The 20,324-nt window shown below is 38.4% G+C and overlaps 1 protein-coding gene across 1 annotated transcript in view; it reads left to right on the top strand.

Moving 5' to 3' along the window:
* The first annotated feature begins 4,927 nt into the window (after positions 1-4,927).
* The window catches only part of LOC136875928 (uncharacterized), a 96,973-nt gene continuing 81,576 nt past the window's right edge, over positions 4,928-20,324 (top strand). Inside the window, exons 1-2 of the mRNA XM_067149547.2 lie at positions 4,928-4,938; positions 11,370-11,514. Coding sequence (XP_067005648.1) covers positions 4,928-4,938; positions 11,370-11,514 — 156 coding nt within the window. The remainder of the gene's footprint in view (positions 4,939-11,369; positions 11,515-20,324) is intronic.

The following is a 20,324-nucleotide window of genomic DNA, read 5'->3' as shown; positions in this document are numbered from 1 at the left end:
GCTGGACGCCCATCTCTGTTGACTGCCATAACCACTGTCTTGGTCTTGCTGATGTTGAGGTTATATTCCTGGAACTGGGATTTCCATATGTTGAGTCTGGTTTGTACATCCTCTTCTGTTTCACCCCAAATCGTGATATCATCAGCAAAGGCCACTGCATTCAGTTCACCTAACTTTTCCTTCTTTATTATATTGTCCATAACAGTGATGAATAACAGTGGAGACAGTGCACTTCCTTTCTGAACTTCACTCTTGGTCTCAAACCATGATGATTGACCTTCCCCAATTTGTACATGGCTAGTGCAGTCTTTGTGCAACATCTGAATTTTCCTTATCATTCCCTTAGGCACATATCTTTTCCTCAGGCACTCCCAAATCTTATCTCTTTAACACTATCATAGTCTTTTTCTAAATCCAGAAATACAATGACTAGCTTCTTGCCTTTCTCCCAATACTTTTCTGTCAGCATGCAGGTTAAAAATTAGATCCATTGTTGATTTGTTACTTCTCAATCCATATTGGGTTCAATGATGATTTACAATCTCCTTTCTATGATCTTCTCTAGAATTTATAGCCCATGAGACAGCAGGATTATTCCTCTACAGTTGGTGGGTTTCCTTCTGCTGCCTTTCTTAAATGGGGGAATTATAATGCCCTTGCTACAATCTGCAGGTCCATATGGCATTTAGTACTCTGTGCAGCCATTGTATTCCCTGGATGCCTGCTGCCTTTATCATATCCGCATTCACTTCATCTCCACCTGAAGATTTTCCTGTAGGTATAGATTTTAAGGCTGCCTCAGTTTCCGTCCAGGTGATGGGAGGTTCCTCATTGTAGGCTTGAATTTCCAGTTCTGTATTTTGTTCTTGAACTCGTCTATTCAGTAGGTGGTCAAAATGGTTCTTCAGGACTTCTCTCATGTCACTTTCTGTCCTAACCCAGTTTCCATTTTCATCTTCAAGTGCCTTTATGGTATTTATTGCTTTCCTTTTACCTCTGATAACACTATACAGAAGTTTCTTATTGCCTCTGCTGTCCTCCTCCAGTTTCTGAGTGAATATCCTCCATACCTTGGTCTTTTCTTCTTGTTTAGGTACATTTGTTTGAGGTTTCTGATCTTTGCCTCGTCTCTAGTAAGATCAGGTTTATTTTTCTCCCAATCCATTTCTTTCTGCAAGAGATTTCTTTCCCTGATTGCTGCTCTCACTATTTCATTCCACCAAGGTGTATCCTTCTCCCTTGTTTTCATACTTGTGTTTCACAAACTTCAGTTGCTTCCTTAACCAATGTGTCCCTTAGTCTGGTTCATTCTGCCTCTCCATTTTTCCTTTCATCTCTTTGTAACAGGGTTTTTATCCAGTTCTGATACTCAGTTCTCTTATCTGGTTTCTGGAGTTCCCATACTTTGATTTTTGGCAGTTTCCTGTTCTGTACTTCTGGCACATAGAAATTTTTCAGGTCTGCTACTAATAGACGGAGGTCACTGTCAAGGCTCTCGCTGGGTATTACTCTGACATCTGTTGTCATTCTGCTCCTTTCTTCATCTCAGATAACATAATCAATTACAGTCTTTTGTAGTCCACCCCAACTGTATCATGTTATCTTATGGCTCTGTTTCTTCTTGAACCAACTGTTTTTCACCACCAACCAATTCCTCATACAGAAGTCAAGGAGATGATCACCTTCTATATTTTTTCCACCATATCCATGAGGTCCCATTATGTTCTCATATCCTGTTCTATCTGTCCCAATCTAAGCATTCAGATTTCCTTTAATGATTACTCTGTCTTTACTAATAACTATTCCCAAATCATCAAGAAACTGGTTCTTATACTCTTGACAACATCCAGTTTGAGGTGAATACACCTATACCAAAGTTAGTTTTTATTTCCCTAAATGCACAGTCACCTTTATTATTCTCTCACTAATATACTGAATGTCAGCGACTCCTCCTAGATCTTTACTCATGATGAAACCAACACCATTCCTCATCTCTTTGTCATTTCCATGCCATTACAGTGTACACTGTTTTATTAATTTCTTCATTCCTTACCCTCTCCATTTGGTTTCACTCAGCCCTAGTATCATTAATTTCCTCCTTTCCTTGAGGTCCACTAGTTCTTCACATTTTCCTGTGAGACTGAGTAAGTTGATGGTCCCAATCTGTTTTAGTCTCCTCTGGGATTTTTGCATTTTTGTAAGACCCTCTCTATCATCAGGCCATGACATGAGTCTGCTCATGCTGGCATCTTAATTTAGTTGATAAATGCGTTTCGAGGCTCTTATGTGTTTTGAAAGCAAGTACAAATAAGTTCTTTTACTGGCTTGTTATGCCTAATGTAATTTAGGATTTTCTTTTGGGGTTTACTCCCTTAGCCTTTGAGAATCCCTCCTTGTCCCACAAGGCAGTGGGTTCCATCTGTACTATCCCCAGAGGAATGGGTTACCTCCTCCGCCAGCTCCACCGTACCGAGTCATATTCTCTGCCTTTGCTGCTGTTGAGATCTTCACTCGTTACCCTGAGCTGGGACCCTTTACCAGATGTTACACACAGGGTCATTGTGCTCTGGGACTCACATAGGCAGGGGTATCACTCCCTGGGCAGGGCTGTCTCTAAGATGGTTCCTGTCTGTTACCTGTTACCTGCATTAAATCTTTTCAGATGTTATAATAGGAAAGAATAACATTTATTGCCATATTAGGGGAGAAAAAAGCAAAAGCTTTTCTCCTTAAATTCAATATTATCAAAACTTATTTATGTTGTCTTAAAGTATCAAAATAATAATGTTGACATTAGGGTCAGGGATACAAAGTCAATTGCTAAAAAGTAAAAATAATGGCTGTCAATAAATTCAGTTTTTTTTAATTTTTTATTTACCTAATATATTTACAACTCGTGTTTCACCTACAGGTATATCATGGGATATTTACACTTATGATAACAACATATAGATAAATTATTGAAGTGAGTGGAAGATTTTCTTGAGGAATTCTGTTACTTCGACAGTGTTCCAGTTGTATTTCACAATCGTTGGCAGCGGTGTTGATCGTAACACACACCAAGCTCGATAGCTGCAATTGCTTAAGTGCGGCCAGTATCCAGTATTCGGAAGATAGCTGGTTCGAACCCCACTGTCGGCAGCCCTGAAGATGGTTTTCCGTGGTTTCCTGTTTTCACACAAGGCAAATGCTGAGGTTGTACCTTAATTAAGGCCATGGCTGCTTCCTTCCCACTCCTAGCCCTTTCCTATCCCATCATTGCCATAAGACCTATCTGTGTCGGTGCAGCGTAAAGTAACTTGTCTTTATCGATCGTAGTACAGTTGGTCGTTCTTTTGAGTACGTGGTGCATTCAGTTAACAGGTGTCAAGCAGTCTGTGGATATTTTTCCGGGCAGCTGCAGAGTGGTGAATCCATTATGTTCATTTTGTGGAGATAGGATTTAAAGCAACCATGATTTGTAATAAACTGGGTGGTTATGAAGTTGGGCCAGAGAGATGAGGACAGTCTGTGTGGTATATTAGGAATGTATAATTTTGTATGGAAGGAATCTTCGGAGCTGGTGTATATGGAGTTCCAAATTTTTGTATAGTATTCAGTTAATACTTGTTTGGCATGATTTGGAGGTGGTGATTCAGTTTGCACACTTCCTAAAAAGGACTGGGGAGGTTTAGATTACATTTTCATAGTTTTCCAAGTCATTACTGAGCAAGTTCTGGCCACAGTTGTTCAATAGTGGCTGGTCAAATATACCAACTACATCTGATACTTCTGCAGTAGATCTGTCTTCAATATTTGGGAAGATGAATTTATTATTTGATGCTCTTCTGATGTAATGTCTTAATTTTACTTTTTAATTCAGTCCTGTTTCTGCACAGTTTCTGTATTCCAAGGGCTAGCCTGTTGTTACTGACTTTGCTGTTTCCACCTGGACCCCAGGTTGGGGCTAGGTGGTGGTGTACTTTCCTCTAGCATTCCATTAATTTCCTCATTACCCTTTCTTCAGTTCATAATATCTTCTACTTCTTCCTTGCCATTCATTTCTAATCTTCTCTGCTCGTGTTGACTCATGTCCTCTGTAATTTTTATTTTTCTTGCTTCTTTCCTTGAATGATATCGCATCCTTTCCTTTTATTTAGCTTCCCCATATCTGTTTGGACCATTCTTTATTGATTCTCTTAGATTTAGCAGATTCCTTTTCCTCTTAATTTGAAGATTATGAAGTTTTAGTCTTCTTTGGATATTCTCGTTTTTGTTCTTAGATATTAAAGATTACTTTAAAAATAAAGCCTAATTTTAGGAAAAGATACTTTCCAGTTTCATTATTTAGTTGACCAGTTAGACTCTGCGTACTAAGGAGAAATCCAAATAACACAATGATTAGCACTCAAGGATAACACTAACGGAGGTGAGATTTTCTCCTCTTTGTTGAAATACCTACTTGAAAACATTTGAGGTTAGGAAATCTCACTTTTAGAGTTAGACTCTGTATTACTTTTGATATTTGTAGTATAATTAAATTATTAGTCATAAAACTTTTCCTTCAGGAGCATGCTTCGGAGGCGAGAAGGTCCAGTTACTAAATCTCCACTGGCACATTCATACACCGAAAACAATACCCATATAAGCACATGGCTTCAGGCGCCTGACAAGATAGCTGCCAATAGATGAGTCCAATGAAGCTAGGAAGTCTACAGAGCTATCTGTGGAAGTATTATTGAAGTTATTTCATTTTTCACAGAGGTGAGACTTCACTTGGGGACAGGCATATTCACTGCAAAAAGTCTTATTTATTAAATAATACAAATGTTATTGAAGTGTTTGAGTAATTTTCCAGCTGTTTATTCTTATTCTAAACTAAGATGACTTGGAAAATAAAATCTATCAAATTATGAAATGATCAAAATGTGAGGTCAGGTGTGGGGACATGACACGGAGGTGAGATCTCGCATACTGTGCTCTAAAATTTAAAAAACCGAGCTCGATAGCTGCAGTCGCTTAAGTGCGGCCAGTATCCAGTATTCAGGAGATAGTAGGTTCGAACCCCAGTGTCGGCAGCCCTGAAAATGGTTTTCCGTGGTTTCCCATTTTCACACCAGGCTGTACCTTAATTAAGGCCACGGCCGCTTCCTTCCCACTCCTAGCCCTTTCCTGTCCCATCGTCACTGTAAGACCTATCTGTGTCGGTGCAACGTAAAACAACTAGCAAAAATTTAAAAAAATGTAATTTAAACCTTGATTGAAAAAATACGTTCTTCTACCACTTTTCTCACAACTTGTTGTGGGGTCGTGGGTGCGAACTGTGTCGCACATGTGGATTTGACCCTGTCTTATGACCAGATGCCCTTCCTGATGCCAACCCTATGTGGAGGGATGTACTAACTATTGCGTGTTTCTGTGGGGATTAGTAGTGTGGTGGGTTGTCTGAATATGAAGATGCAAGTTTTGGGACAAACACAAATAACTAGTCCCCGAGCCATAAGAAATAATCACACACGCTTCGAATGTACAGCCTGGCCGGGAATCGAACCCGGGACACTCTGAACCGAAGGCCTCATTGTTGACCATTCAGCCAAGAAGTCGGACTTTGAAAAAATAGATCTAATTTCAAACTAACATATAATTCATAAAAACATATTTTACACAAGGAAACCATCTGGGACACAAATTTGTCCTGTTTTTCAGTAACTCCAATTCCATTGAAGTAAAATCTAATAATGAAAGTATTGTCCCCCTCAATAGACACCACCCAGCATTAGAGATTTCTTTACCTATAAATGAGCTCTACAATTCCTTACCTGTTAATAGTTTTTATTTTGACTTCTCAAAATAATAGTGATTATAATAGACTAAATTATTACCTGTCACATTTCAGCTGGAAGGTGATGTTTCAGAATCTATCAACTGATAAAGCAGTAGAAACCTTCTATTCAGTACTACATTATGGCATGGAATTTTATATCGCTATACAGAATTTTAAGACTCCCGAATTCTCAAAGTGGTAAATCATAAATTGAAGTCACTGATTATTGAAAAGAAGAAAGCACACAAGCTGTACAAAATATCAGGTCTTAATAGTGATTATCAGCATTTCTCAAAATTAAGAAATGAATGCAAGTCTGAATCCAAATTTTGCTATACAAACGATGTCTCCAACTGTGAACAAAGTATTAGTTCCAGTCCACAGAAATTCTGGCAATATCAAAATTCTAAAACGTCATGTAATAATATTCCTTCAACAGTACAACTTAATGAAGTTACAGCAGGTACTGGAGAAAACAATAATAATAATATGACATATGATTATCCTTTTTCTGTCAATCTGTCAGTTATCAACATTAGTAAGGCAGAAATTTACAACAAACTATCTCTAGAATTAAAGAAAACTGTAGGATCTGATGGTGTTTCAAGTTATCGGTACCTGCTCAAGTAGGCCCTACTGCTCATTTATTGTATGTGAAGCACTCTTTTATCTGTTTAACTTATCATTAAACCAAGGTGTTTCCCAGAGGAATGGAAGGAAGGATTTGTTAATCCAGTTTTCAAAAATGGTGATAAACTGGTATAAAACAATATGGACCAGTTACAATTTCTTCTCATATTTCCAACATTTTTGATTTAATAATTCTTGACAAGATCACACCTCTCTTTAGAAACATCATTGTTGAGCAACACGGATTCTTTTCAGGATGGTCAACCTGCAGCAGTCTTCTTTTATTCTGTCTGTTCCTCATAGATGCAATAGAGAACCACTCTCAGGTGGACTGCAGTTATACTGACTTCTCAAAAGCTTTTGATACTGTTGATCATGATATCTTGCTGCAAAAACTAACAGGTTATGGAATTAATGGGCCTCTCCTCTCCTGGTTTGAATTGTATCTTAAAAATCGCCTACAGATTGTTAAAATAAGGAATCATTTTTCTGCACGTATTGTTGTTACCAGTGGAGTTCCTCAAGGGTCTCATCTTGCTCCCTTGCTTTTTACTATTTAAATAAATGGCATTAAAAATATATTTAAGGATTCATAATTGTTTTTGTTTGCTGATGATGCAAAAAATTTATGCAAATTAATTGTCCACTTGTTATTTTAAAACTTCAAGAAGATTTACATCATCTGGAAAAATAGTGTACGGTACGTATTCAAAATGGGTTGAAACTTAATCGTGAAAAATGTAAAATTATATTGTTTTTTAAAAACATCATTTCAGTACAGATTTAGTAATAACAACATTCTATCTCCTGTTTCACAAGTTAAGTGTTTTATTCAATTATAACCTATCATTTAATTAACATATTGTAAATATTTGTAAGAAATCTTTAAAAAGACTGGGTTGCATTACTAGATATTCCAGAAAATTTTCAAACTTAGCTACCTATCGATTGCTGTATGTATTTATGGTATGCCCTATACTTGAATACTGTACACCTGTATGGAACCCTTCTCATCAGACCTCTAAACATTCATTAGATTCAGTACAACATACATTTCTTTGTTTTTATTCATTTAGAGCAGGATTCCCGTATGAAAATGTTGATTATACAGCCATACAACAGTCTTTAAATCTGCATAGTCTGTCACAACACCGTGAATTCCTGGATACACTTTTCATTTTTAAATTGCTCCGCTCCTTGGTGAATTGCCCACAATTCCTAGAAAAAATTAACTTACACGTACCAGATAGACGCACAAGGTTTAAGCATACATTGTCTACAAATTGACATAGAACTAACTATGCATTCAGTGGGGCAATTGAATGAATGTCAAGATTTCTAAACAAAGTGGATATTGATATATTTAACTGCTCATTGTCAAAATTTAGAAATCACTTACACAATCTCCAGAAGTGACTATTACTTTCCTGTGCTTACCTGTATTGTAACCTGTGTATATATTTGTACAGATTTTTCTTCTTATAATCCACTGACCTTTCTTTTGAGTGTGTGTTGTTTTGTTTATATTTCTCTATTGTGTGTAAAATGGTATTACCGTTAATAAAGTATTATTATTATTATTATTATTATTATTATTATTATTATTATTATTATTATTATTATTATTATTATTATTATTATTATCTCTCTTGGACATGCATTCCAGTGAATTCCTTTTGATCACCAACAAGCTCTGTTTCTCTTGGTAGAGTTATTTCTTTTCTTTACACACTGATTTGAAGCTTTGAGTTGTGCTACTCTTTTCTGGATCTGTGTTCTCATAAGTCTTTCTGGACTTCTCTCTTTGTCCTTTGCATTCTTTGATATATCTTTGAGAGTAATTTCTTTGGCAGCTTAACATTGCTCTCTATTTGATTAGTGAGGGTGTTGTCTGGATGAGTTTGCTTTTTGTACATTAAAAAAAAAAATGCTTTTGCACAAGCTTGTGAAAAGCGTTGTTCCCATGCATTGTATAATTTCTACACTTTCTCATGTGGGTTGAAATTCGATTGACGTAGATTCAACAAGAAAGTATCCTTGAGTGGAGATAATTATATAATTGCAAATACATATTTATGAGTTAATCAATCAGTCAATACTGATCTGCATTTAGAGCAGGCACCTAGGTGGTAGATTTCCTATCTGTTGTTTTCCTAGCCTTTTCTTAAATGATTGCAAAGAAATTGGAAATTTATTGAACATCTTCCTTCGTAAGATATTCCAATCCCTAAACTCCCCTTCCTATAAACGAATATTTGCCCAAATTTGTCCTCTTGAATTCCAACTTTATCTTCATATTATGATCTTTCCTACTTTTAAAGACACCACTCAAACTTATTCGTCTACTAATGTCATTCCACGCCTTCTCTCCGCTGACAGCTCGGAACATACTACTTAGTTGAGCAGCTTAACTTCTTTCTCCCAAGTCTTTCCAGCCCAAACTTTGCAACATTTTTGTAATGCTACTCTTTTGATGGAAATCACCCAGAACAAGTCGAGCTGCTTTTCTTTGGATTTTTTCCAGTTCTTGAATCAAGTAATCCTGGTGAGGGTCCCATACACTGGAACCATACTCTAGTTGGGGTCTTACCAGAGACTTATATGCCCTCTCTTTTACATCCTTACTACAACCCCTAAACACCTTCATAACCATGTGCAGAGATCTTACCCTTTATTTACAATCCCATTTATGTGATTACCCCAATGAAGATCTTTCCTTATATTAACACCTAGATACTTACAATGATCCTCAAAAGGAACTTTCACCCCATAAACACAGTAATTAAAACTGAGAGGACTTTTCCTATTTGTGAAACTCACAACCTGACTTTTAACCCCGTTTATCATCATACCATTGCCTGCTGTCCATCTCACAATATTATCGAGGTCATTTTGCAGTTGCTCTCAATCTTGTAACTTATTTATTACTCTGTACAGAATAACGTCATCTGCAAAAAGCCTTATCTCTGATTCCACTTTACTCATATCATTTATATATACAAGAAAACATAAAGGTCCAATAATACTGCCTTGAGGAATTCCCGTCTTAATTACTACAGGGTCAGATAAAGCTTTGTTTACTCTAATTCTCTGAGATCTATTTTCTAGAAACATAGCAACCCATTCAGTCACTCTTTTGTCTGGTTCAATTGCACTCATTTTTGCCAGTTGTCTCCCATGATCCACCCTATCAAATGCTTTAGACTGGTCAATCGCCATACAGTCCATTTGACCTCCTCAATCCAAGATATCTTCTATTTCTTGCTGTAATCCTACAAGTTGAGCTTCATTGGAATATCCTTTTCTAAATCCAAATCCGAACTGCCTTCTATCAAACCAGTAATTAATTTAGCAAATATAGAAAGAATGCCTTCCCAAAGCTTACATGCAATGCATGTCAAACTGACTGGCCTGTAATTTTCAGCTTTCTGTCCATCACCCTATCCTTTATACACAGGGGCTACTATAGGAACTCTCCATTCATTGGGTATTGCTCGTTCATGCAAACAATAATCAAATAAGTACTACAGATATGGTACTATATCCCAACTCATTGTCTTTAGTTTATCCCCAGAAATCTTACCAATTTAAGCCGCTTTTCTAGTTTTCAGCCTTTGTATCTTCTTGTAAATGGCATTGTTATCATATGTAAATTTGAATCCTTTTTTTTATTATTAGTCACCTCCTCTGTCTGGACATTATCCTTGTAACCAACAGTCTTTAAATACTGCTGACTGAATACTTCTACCTTTTGAAGATCCTCACATACACACTCCCCTTGTTCATTAATGATTCCTGGAATGTCCTTCTTGGAACCTGTTTCTGCCTTAAAGTACCTGTACCTACCCTTCCATTTTTCACTAAAATTTGTATGATAGCCATTTATGCTTGCCATCATGTTATCCTTAGCTGACTTCTTTGCTAGATTCAATTGTCTAGTAAGTTCCTTCAATTTCTCGTTACTTCCACAGCCATTTCTAACTCTATTTCTTTCCAGTCTGCACCTCCTTCTTAGTCTCTTTAATTCTCTGTTATAATAAGGTGGGTCTTTACCATTTCTTACTGCCTTTAAAGGTACAAACCTGTTTCCACATTCCTCAACAGTTGGTTTAAACTCATCCCAGAGCCTGTTTACATTTTTATTTACCATTTTCCACCGACCATAGTTACCTTTTAAAAAGTACTGCATGCCTGCGATATCAGCCATATGGTACTGCCTAATAGTCCTACTTTTAAGACCTTCCTTTCTATCACATTTTGTTTTTAACTGCGACAAAAACAGCTTTGTGATCAAGAATACCATCTATTACTTTGGTATCTCTATAGAGCTCATCTGGTTTTACCAGCACCACATCCAGGATATTTTTCCTTCTAGTTGGTTCCATCACTTTCTGGATCAGCTGTCCTTCCCATATTAACTTACTTGCCATTTGTTGGTCATGCTTCCTGTCGTTTGCATTAGCTTTCCAATTGACACTTGGTGTATTCAGATCTCCCGCTACTATCACATTCCTTTCCATGTTGTTTTCCACATAGCTGATTATTTTATGAAATCATTCTAAATCATTATCAGCACTACCCTTTCCCTGTCTGTACACTCCAAAGACATCAAGTTGCCTATTATCTTTAGAAATGAGCCTTACACCCAGAATTTCATGCTTGTCATCTTTAACTTTTTAATGCAAATAGTAAAATGAAAATTGAGCTAATATTGTAGTTATATCATTGCTCAAAAGGCATTTCAGTACATAGAAATCAGTAGAAATAGGAAAATCCTGCAAGAAAAAGAAACCACTAGTAAGAACATATTTAAGCATTATGCATCAACACAAGACAGATTCACTTATGAGGAGCTGATGACCTAATACATCTAGGATAAACTTTTGCGTGAAGCTAGTGTAATTAAATTTTTAAAAATTTTGTTTCTATGCTGTAGCACAAGAAAATCGATTGGTCTTGTGAACGAACTCCTTTGTGACCTTAAGAAGCAGTTGTACTTGGAAAGAATGACAACAAATGAGAAGTCATCGAGGTACAAGGAAACTATTGCAAGATATGAATCAATATGGGAAAATTATCAGGTAAGAAAAATAGAGTACTATAAATTCAATTCTATAGTATCTTCAACGAACATGAAACATTATTATTGAGTCCACTATACACTAGATGTATTTATCCCCAAGTGTCCACAACTTGTGAGAGCGGAGTGACGACCACAGATTCCTGAGTCTGACATTTCGAAAACTTACTTTAATATATTTCCTATCCAAACCCCACTCGTCAACTCTATATTTGTTGTTCATTATTTTCTAGTTGGTTACATTTTAGGGTATTGATCTTACAACCACCTTTAATGAAGTTCCAACCCATCATACAAGAAAAACTATATATTTTTATTCAGATAACAGCATTTACATACGGTTTCACACTTAACTATTAATAGTACACATCTTGACAGTATTTCATTGCTCTTATGGATTTTCTTTTTCTTTTCTCAGTCTAAAATTTTGGAATTTGCACCTTATAAAAATAAATGAGTAATTAGAGTACTGTAACAACTTCAGCAAATGGATGAAGTTTCATTTAGTCCTCATTTTCTGTTGTTTTCTTTTTCTTATGTTCAACACACTGAATGCACACTCTAAACTTTGTTATCCTCAAAGTGCTCTTATCACAGACTAGCTTTTCACATAGTGTACACCTCGCCTTTGACTTGTTATCTTTACAGCAAATGACTTGGCACTGCCGTTGTTGTCAGTTTACTTAAGAGGCTGCCCTCTCATTCATGTCAGCAAAGACTGAAGCAGACTTACTCACAGTAGTCTTCCTCAAAGGAGAATAGGTTTTGTGTCAGTTGTCTGTGATTCTTCTAGGTAGTTTCTTGCCTGTTTTCTCATACAGGACATAAGCATTTATACCAGCAATATCCAATAATCCCCTGTGGGTGGGGGTGGTAGATTACAACTATGATATACCTTCCCCTAGCTGAGTCACTTTCATCATTCCTATCCGACCTCCCCACCTCTAGGAGCACCAAGACCTTGACATCGGTGTGGGGGCTTGTGTGCTCGTTGATCCCGAGGTGTGTGTCAGCTCAGGGTTACCCATGCTGGATTGGCCTTGGTATAGGGCCAGACTAACAAGGTGTCCCCCGAGTTACCTGAGAGGTGTCTGTGCTCTTTATTCTTCATTACCATTTCTACCCTTCTATTCTCACCCTCTTAAATTTCATTCCTCCTCCTGTCTAACCACCCTCTCTGCCACGGGTAGGATAGGTTAGTACGGAGGGTTTATCCTCCGCCAATCACAAATTTCGGGTCATGGCAAGGTGATGCATGGCTACTGGGAGAGTAGTTCTTAGCAACCCCCTCCAGATACCGGGCGCCCTCTGGAGTATATAGCCTTGCCTTTGGCACGTCAGGGCTCTGCTAAAGGTTGACCTTCTTATCTCGGGTACTCGTGGGACCGAAGACAGAACCTCTCTTCTTCTTCTTCTTCTTCTTTACTTTCAAAGGGTGGTATCCTTCAAAAAACTGCGTCTTTAAAAAGAATGAAAAGAAAGCGATATACTCCAGTACTTGTAGATTATCTAAGTGACGAACATCTACCTCAATTCCTGGTTGCTTCCAGGGTCGATGGCAAAAGCTTTTTAGATCCATTTTTGATTAGTAATTTAATTGAAGAAATTGCTGATGGTGAAGTTGACAAGATGTGCAGGCTTCGCGATGGATCTGTACTAATCAAGACATCATTGGCTGAACAGTCCAGATGGCTACTTAAAGCCAAATTATTTGGAAAGGTAGAGGTCAGAATTGAGAAACACCAAACCCTGAACTCCTGCAAGAGAGTTATATTCCACAGGGATTTGGTTAAGTCTTCCGATGATACCATGATCAGATACCTAGCACATCAGAGTGTAACCGATGTGAAGAGGTTGAAGAGATGTGTGGGCAACAGGCTGCTCGACCTGGGCACTTTTGTCCTTACCTTCGACTCCAAGACCGTATCGAAAGAATAAAAGTAGCTATGTACCAACTGACTGTTCGTCCATATATTCCATATATTCCAGCACCAATGAGGTACTATAACTGCCAAAAGTTTGGCCACACCTCATTGAGATGTTAAGGTTCGATGACCTGCAAAATGTGCATGAAGTGCAAGCATGCTGGGGTTGACTGCACACCACCACCTGTGTGCGTCAACTGTCCAGGTGTGCATGCTCCTATCTCCAAGAAGTGTCCCAGATTCAAGCAGGAGAAGAAGATCTAGGAGATAAAGACTCTGGATAAGTTTTTTATCCAGACGCCGGGAGAAAATTCAAATCATTGCCTTCTCCGGAGTTCTCCATCTCCTTTGCTGAAATGGTCTTGAACATGCGGATCACCCCACAGAGTTTTACACCATCTATCTCTATAGACAGCTAGCATCAACAAGTCTCAGCCACCAATAACTGCAGTTCATACCTGCCAAGTATTCTGGTTTATCCGTGTGTTTTATGGTTGTACGTATGAACAACCTTTTTGTACGGATTTTGAATATCTGTGCTTGGTTTTGCTTTCTGCAGTCAAATCGGATTTGACTTTTGATAGTAGCTGGTAATACGAGATGCAGTGTTTGAAATTCGCCCGGTAAATGTATCGATAATCACATTATCAATTATCACCGTGCTTTTGTCACCTATTCGACCTCAACTGCTACTTCATTCAGTGAGATGTTCCCAAACAAGTAGCAGGCTGCGATTTTGAAGAAAAGAAATCTGTGAAAAGTTCCAGGCTGTGAATGTATATAAAGCAATTTTAATAACTGCATCATGCTTCGTAGCAGATGAAAGGCTTTGTTTGTGTGCATGTGTAACATTGGTGGTAGTTCTTAAACTCGTGCAGTTGTGTGACGAATGTCTAAGCGATTTAGTATTTTACTAACAAACGATATTATCACTCTTTTCGTGAGGTTTATTCTGCTTAATTTCTTTGTTTTATACGATTACCGAAAGTGTTCCCAGTGTTAAGTGAAAACAGCGAGCACTCATCGAGATGCAACTTCGTGTATTTAATTTCAGGGTTGATCATAACATATACTGTACAGTAAAACCTCAATGCATCATTTTTCAGGGGGCAGGGGGAAAATGACGACAGATGCGGGAAAACTATAAATGCGGGCAACATAAAAAATAGGGGGAAAGCAGAATAATAAAGTACGGGTACTGTATTGGGACTAAGTTCAGTTCTCTTATTGCAAATTAAAGATATAGGGAGATATTACGGTGATAACCTGTATTTAGGAAAAGATTCCGTAGACCCTTTGCGAACGATAGGTTAGATACCCAACACAGCGCGGCTCCCGCAGATCAACTCAAACGATGTCACAGAGGTTAGAAATTCAATGCGGCGCGTCTCGAATGATGTCACAGCAGCTTGTGCGAAGCTGCCATCTTAGGAACTAGTTACAAGGCTATGAGGAAAGATTATTGGTTTGGCTTGGTTAGGTCCGGCTTGTAACAAGACTATTTGGCAGAGGGCAACAAAGCGGTCAACAGGCCTCTAGCATTCCACACATTCCACATGGTATGCCGCGATTAATCACCCTGTGAGTAATTAAAATGAATCTGGCACACTGCACGATTTTCTCTTTTTTTTTTTCAACGAAGTTGGCAGCCCTAGCCAGACTATACCAACACAGAAAATATTTGAAAAATTTGAGTTTTATGCTGTCTACATGTTAATTCTTGTAAATAAGAATACTTCTAGGGGTTGGTTAGTGGGTCGAGGAGAAGTGTTGGCACCTAGAGGCTCGTAGTGAGGTTGCGCGTGAATAACCTGTGCACAGCACTGCAGCCTACAAGATCCTTGTTCGAGACTAGCAACTCCGAATTGCTCGTACATTCTCGCGTTAACAGGTTGCCACTGTTATATGCTATGAATATTGAGCAGTCCCTCTAAATTTTAAAAAAATGTTATTATATTTTTCTTATGTATGATCGATCAATGCGGGAAAATTGTGACCGAGGACAAATAATTTTTCGACCATCGATGCGATAAAATGATAATTCGAGAAACGATAGATGCGGGGAAATTTAACATTGGTTTTTACTGAACCCTTTTGGTCCATATTTAGGGATACCTACCTTTCTTACCTATCAGCAAAGTTCATGAGATCTGTCTCTTGGGTCGTATTGGGTTCTTCGTCACTTGCTGAGGTGAAGGTAGGGTTCTATCTATCTACTTGAATGAAAGGTCTGTTTAAAAGAATTCTATTTATTCAGGTAAATTTGAAGCATTCTGATATGTCAACGGTATCATAGAAGTCAATTGTGTCCGCTGGACACCACAATCATTTTTACATAAAGGTCAGAACACTCGTGTGAGACTTTGACGTAACTGCCTGATGGGCGTTCTTACTAGAAACCATTGTCTCAATTATTAATTATTTAAGAAAGGAAAGTCTGGAAATCCTTAAATTCGGCTTCCATGTGAGACCACATGTACCATCATAGTGATTCGTTATGGTCCAGCCCTCGTAACACGAACTCTGGACTCTGGGTATAATTAAGGCCGTCCAATCGGTGTGTGCCACACAGTGGTTATACAACATGGACCCTTAATTGAATCGATGTGACCTGCGTCTATGTCGTGGACCGACATCTAAACTTCTAAGTTACTTTAAAGTCATTGTGGATGATGATCGCAAGGAAAATGATGCTACAGTGGCATATGGACCTAATCTAAGTCACTGAGGTTGATGACCCCCTGACCATCCAAGTTTCTAGGCTGAAGGCTAAACACAATTAAGTTACATCGGTTAATGACCAAAGTTTCCACTTTACTATCCCCAGCACATTCACTGCTTAATCAATCAAAGTTCAATAATTACAACAATAGCAATGCTCACAAACTTTGTGGCAGTAAAATCCATTTCCTTCGGATATGTCCCCTTAATCATTACTTTACCATTTAAATATTCCCCAGAAAACAAACTAAGATTTCCAGAATGCATCTCCAAGTTATTTGCTTGATTAAAGTTATTTCAAAATGCAGTTTCACTGAATTTAATAATTAAATAAATTTAAATGATTTAACGAAATGTTAAAGAACAACAATTTCTATCTCCGCGGACTCTGGTTTCTTCACAAATTCCTACGCAGCTATGATGTAAATTCAATCATGTGATGTTTATCTGGCTGGAAAAAAATTGTTACATAATTCATGTCCAGTTATATATCTTGTCTCATGATCTCACACTTTAAATCTAATCTAGTCCTAGCCATTATTAACCCTTGGTTATCCTAATAATCTACGTACAAACCAAACAACTCGCCATATAATTACAATGTCATATCTCGTCATACCATTTATAAATTTTGCGCACCCCTCACAGACAAACCATCATCACAACCATCGCTCTATATTTTGGACAACCCTGAAGTTGGTTACTCTGTTCCTTATACTCGAAGTTTGTGGTTTCAAATGTTCATTACATCCCCAATTAAACAAATTTACAGTATTCTACAATACTCAGGTTATTACCGGATATGAATTTCAACTAAATTCAACTTTTAAAGTTCTACCCGGCCGAGAATACAATCTCAATTCCACATGTGTCCCGTTATCTTACGGTGAAACCCTCTCAGCTGAGGCCTCTCGTCCCCAAGTTCGCTTGGCAGTAACATGAAACACCTGGTTTGTTCTACTTGACTGGCTTCTCAAAATGCTCCCTTTTAAACTCTGCCGACATAATTAAACAAATACGATATTCTAACCAACAAAATGCACAGATTATGCTTCAAGATGCCCACAATAAATATACGCATCGCAAATTAATACTGCCATGGATTTCTATATATTTCTTTCCATTCCCAACATTATAAAATATTCCTGGGGCTTCCATGTCCCGGCTTCAATGACAGGTCTAACCTGATTCACAAATCTCATTTCGACTCACACGACAACCAACCTCTGTTCCCTACTCACAACTATCACCAACAAAAGAACTGGAATAAAATCCTTACTAGAATTCATGATGACTAATACGCACAATGCATTAATAATGAACAGCTTCGCATAAAATTATATCGTATTTAATAACTTGATTTATACGAAAAATGACTGAAACTTTCTACCAGATCTTTTTATTGTCAGTCAGACACAGTTTAAAATGGGCCTAGAAAAACGTTTCACTCTGTGACCAAATTCATCACCCTAGATTCTCACCCAACAGCGCGCTTCCACTCGATTGAAAATGAGTAACCATGGATTTCTAAATTATTTATGTCAAAATTACAGACAGAAAAATTTTACGTCGAATGAACATCTTAATTTGACATCACAAAATATAGGCAGCACACACACACGGAAATGGCGATCTACATTGGACGTGATACCACTTCGAAACCCTATTCAATAACTTTTTACAACATTATACGGCACTCGCAAGACTTCAAAATTTTATCCAAGTGGAAAATAAAACAAATGACTCTTTTAGTCGTATTCTAACATTTACAAGACTTAATAGGGGTGACCTCTCCATCGTATATCCCCATTCAAATACACTCTTAGAGATCATGAAACAAGATATAATAGGTAGTAAGATGGAAAGTCACATTACCTTACGTAGTCTCACCAGTGTTCGTCATAGGGCTCACCTGCGACCCTGGCATTTAATTTAGCCATTTTTACATTCATGGCTTTACAGATCATTATTATATTTCTTCAGGTTTCCTGGAATAAAGCATAAAAAGAAAAGAAATGCCCTTCACTTTTTTTTTTGATCGCACACGATGGACTGTAATTACTTCCGCACACAAATTACTTTCTTTACAAATTTATTCGGTACCTTAACCGTCCTATCTGATACAATTATTTCACTCAAGAAAACTATCTCCTCATGGAGTCAAGACCCCAGCCACAATGGCTAAAATCTGCAGTTGAACTCAGTCTACTTTTGTTGTTTGATTTCGCAGAACAGCTCAACAGTTTTTCATCCGCTTTGTATCACAAATGCCGGAGGAGGAGACTTCGTCATGGCGTCCCTTCATATTTATACCAGTTCGGGTATCTCCCTTTGCCGCCAAGAAAATTTCTATAAATTTTCTGACTTAACTAAACTGTAATTACAAGAGTTTTGAAAGTGATTACATACTTGCTACATTTCTGGCGGTAGTGTTCATGGACATTTAAAATTTATACGGGTTCGATTTGTGGGATAAATGACCTCCTTTGATAGGCACTATATTTTTTTGACTTGGCTTGGGTCACGCCATATACACGTGCTTTGAAATAGTTCACAAAGATGATTTGAGATTCTTCCGCCGTTAACACGTGCAGCTGACGTCACGTATCCCAGAGCGTCGGACCGAAGGTAATCACCCCCTCGTCACGTGTCAAATCCATGCTATCAAGAATCCAACTTTTAATTTAATTGGCAATTTATGCATAATGTTCTTAGGGCACAAAGGTCATGGGTTCAATATGGAACATTTTTTGGACCAAATAAATTCAACGATGAATACAGGAAAATGACAGTTCTGGAAACGATGCTTCGAGATCCTACTGTATTTGACTTGTATTAGTATTGTTTATAATCCCCCCCCCCCTGCCGTCCTTTTACATTATGTCTCAAGACTTTTATGTATGTGCGTGTTGTTAAAATTTTCCACTTAAGGATCTTCCGGATTTCTCTTTTTGAAAGTTGGCAGGTACGAGACCAACAAGTACTGAAGGAAAATTAAGATCCTGATAATGTTTTGGAACCTCCTGGGAGTAAAAAAACGTGCGTTATTGCCGACAGGGCCCTTCCCAAGAAGATTTGGCTGGGAAATCCTTCCCCAACAGAGCGGGCGAAAGACTTCCCAAAATAGGGCTGGAAAGTCCAGCCCTCCTTCCAATGTCCAGACCAAGGAGGAGAAGAGGAAGCCCCAGAGCTCCCCTAAGAAATTGGAGAAGAAGCCTTCCCCAACTCAGTCAGGGGTCACAGGATCCCCGAAGAAGACAGGCAAGCCATCTACCGGTTCTCCTCCCAAAAAGACAGAAAAGGTGGGCAAGAGTGAGAGGCCCCAATGCCCTCTTGCCTGATCACTTTCTGGGGAACCTAGTTCTCCCAGAAAAAGGCCCACTGTTCCTGATCAGTGAGATCACCGTCCGCAGAGTGCACAGTCACCATGTCTCCCTCTTAAGAGAAGACCATGGAGACTCAACCACTCATTTTTGTGGATGGTGATGACAACAAAAAGGAACCGACAATGACGGCAGAATCTGGCAGGTAGTGGACTGAACGAAAGGCAAGAAATTGCTCTAAATCCGAAGCGCTATCTATGCACACAATGGCACTATTGCAGTGGAACTGCAATAGTTATCACTGTCACTTAGCTAAGTTACGTCAGTTGATATCCATCTCTGCGGCCTCCATAGTCTGTCTACAGGAATCTCATTTGAGACCTGAACGTGACACGACTATGAGAGGATATCGTCTTTATTCTAAAGACAGAGTAGCTGGAGATGGTGTTGCGACTGGGGGCGTTTGTACCCTACTCCACTCCGACATCTTAAGCGACGAAGTATTGCTCCACACTCAGCTAGATTCAGTTGCAGTTCATGCTCCGTTGCCTGTAATGAAAATCGTGTGCAACATGTACATTCCACCGGACTACGATCTTGAAATGCATGCACTGCAAGATTTGATTGCTCCTCCTTTCCTCATGCTGGGAGTTGTGAACACCTGTAACACTCTCTGTAGTTCACCGCCTTCCTGTGCTAGGGGGAGAATGCACGAGTGATTGATCAACCTGTTCAATCTTTGCATGCTTACTACAGGGGAACCCACATTTCAGCAGTGCACATTGCACATTCTCACACCTGAATGTCACCTTGTGTGGTAGGGGCCGATGACCTTAGATGTT

This window comes from Anabrus simplex, chromosome 6 (assembly GCF_040414725.1).
Source record: "Anabrus simplex isolate iqAnaSimp1 chromosome 6, ASM4041472v1, whole genome shotgun sequence".
Taxonomy (NCBI): Eukaryota; Metazoa; Arthropoda; class Insecta; order Orthoptera; family Tettigoniidae; genus Anabrus; species Anabrus simplex.
The sequence above is the reverse complement of the archived record's forward strand: the minus strand, read 5'-3'. Positions and strand labels throughout refer to the sequence as shown.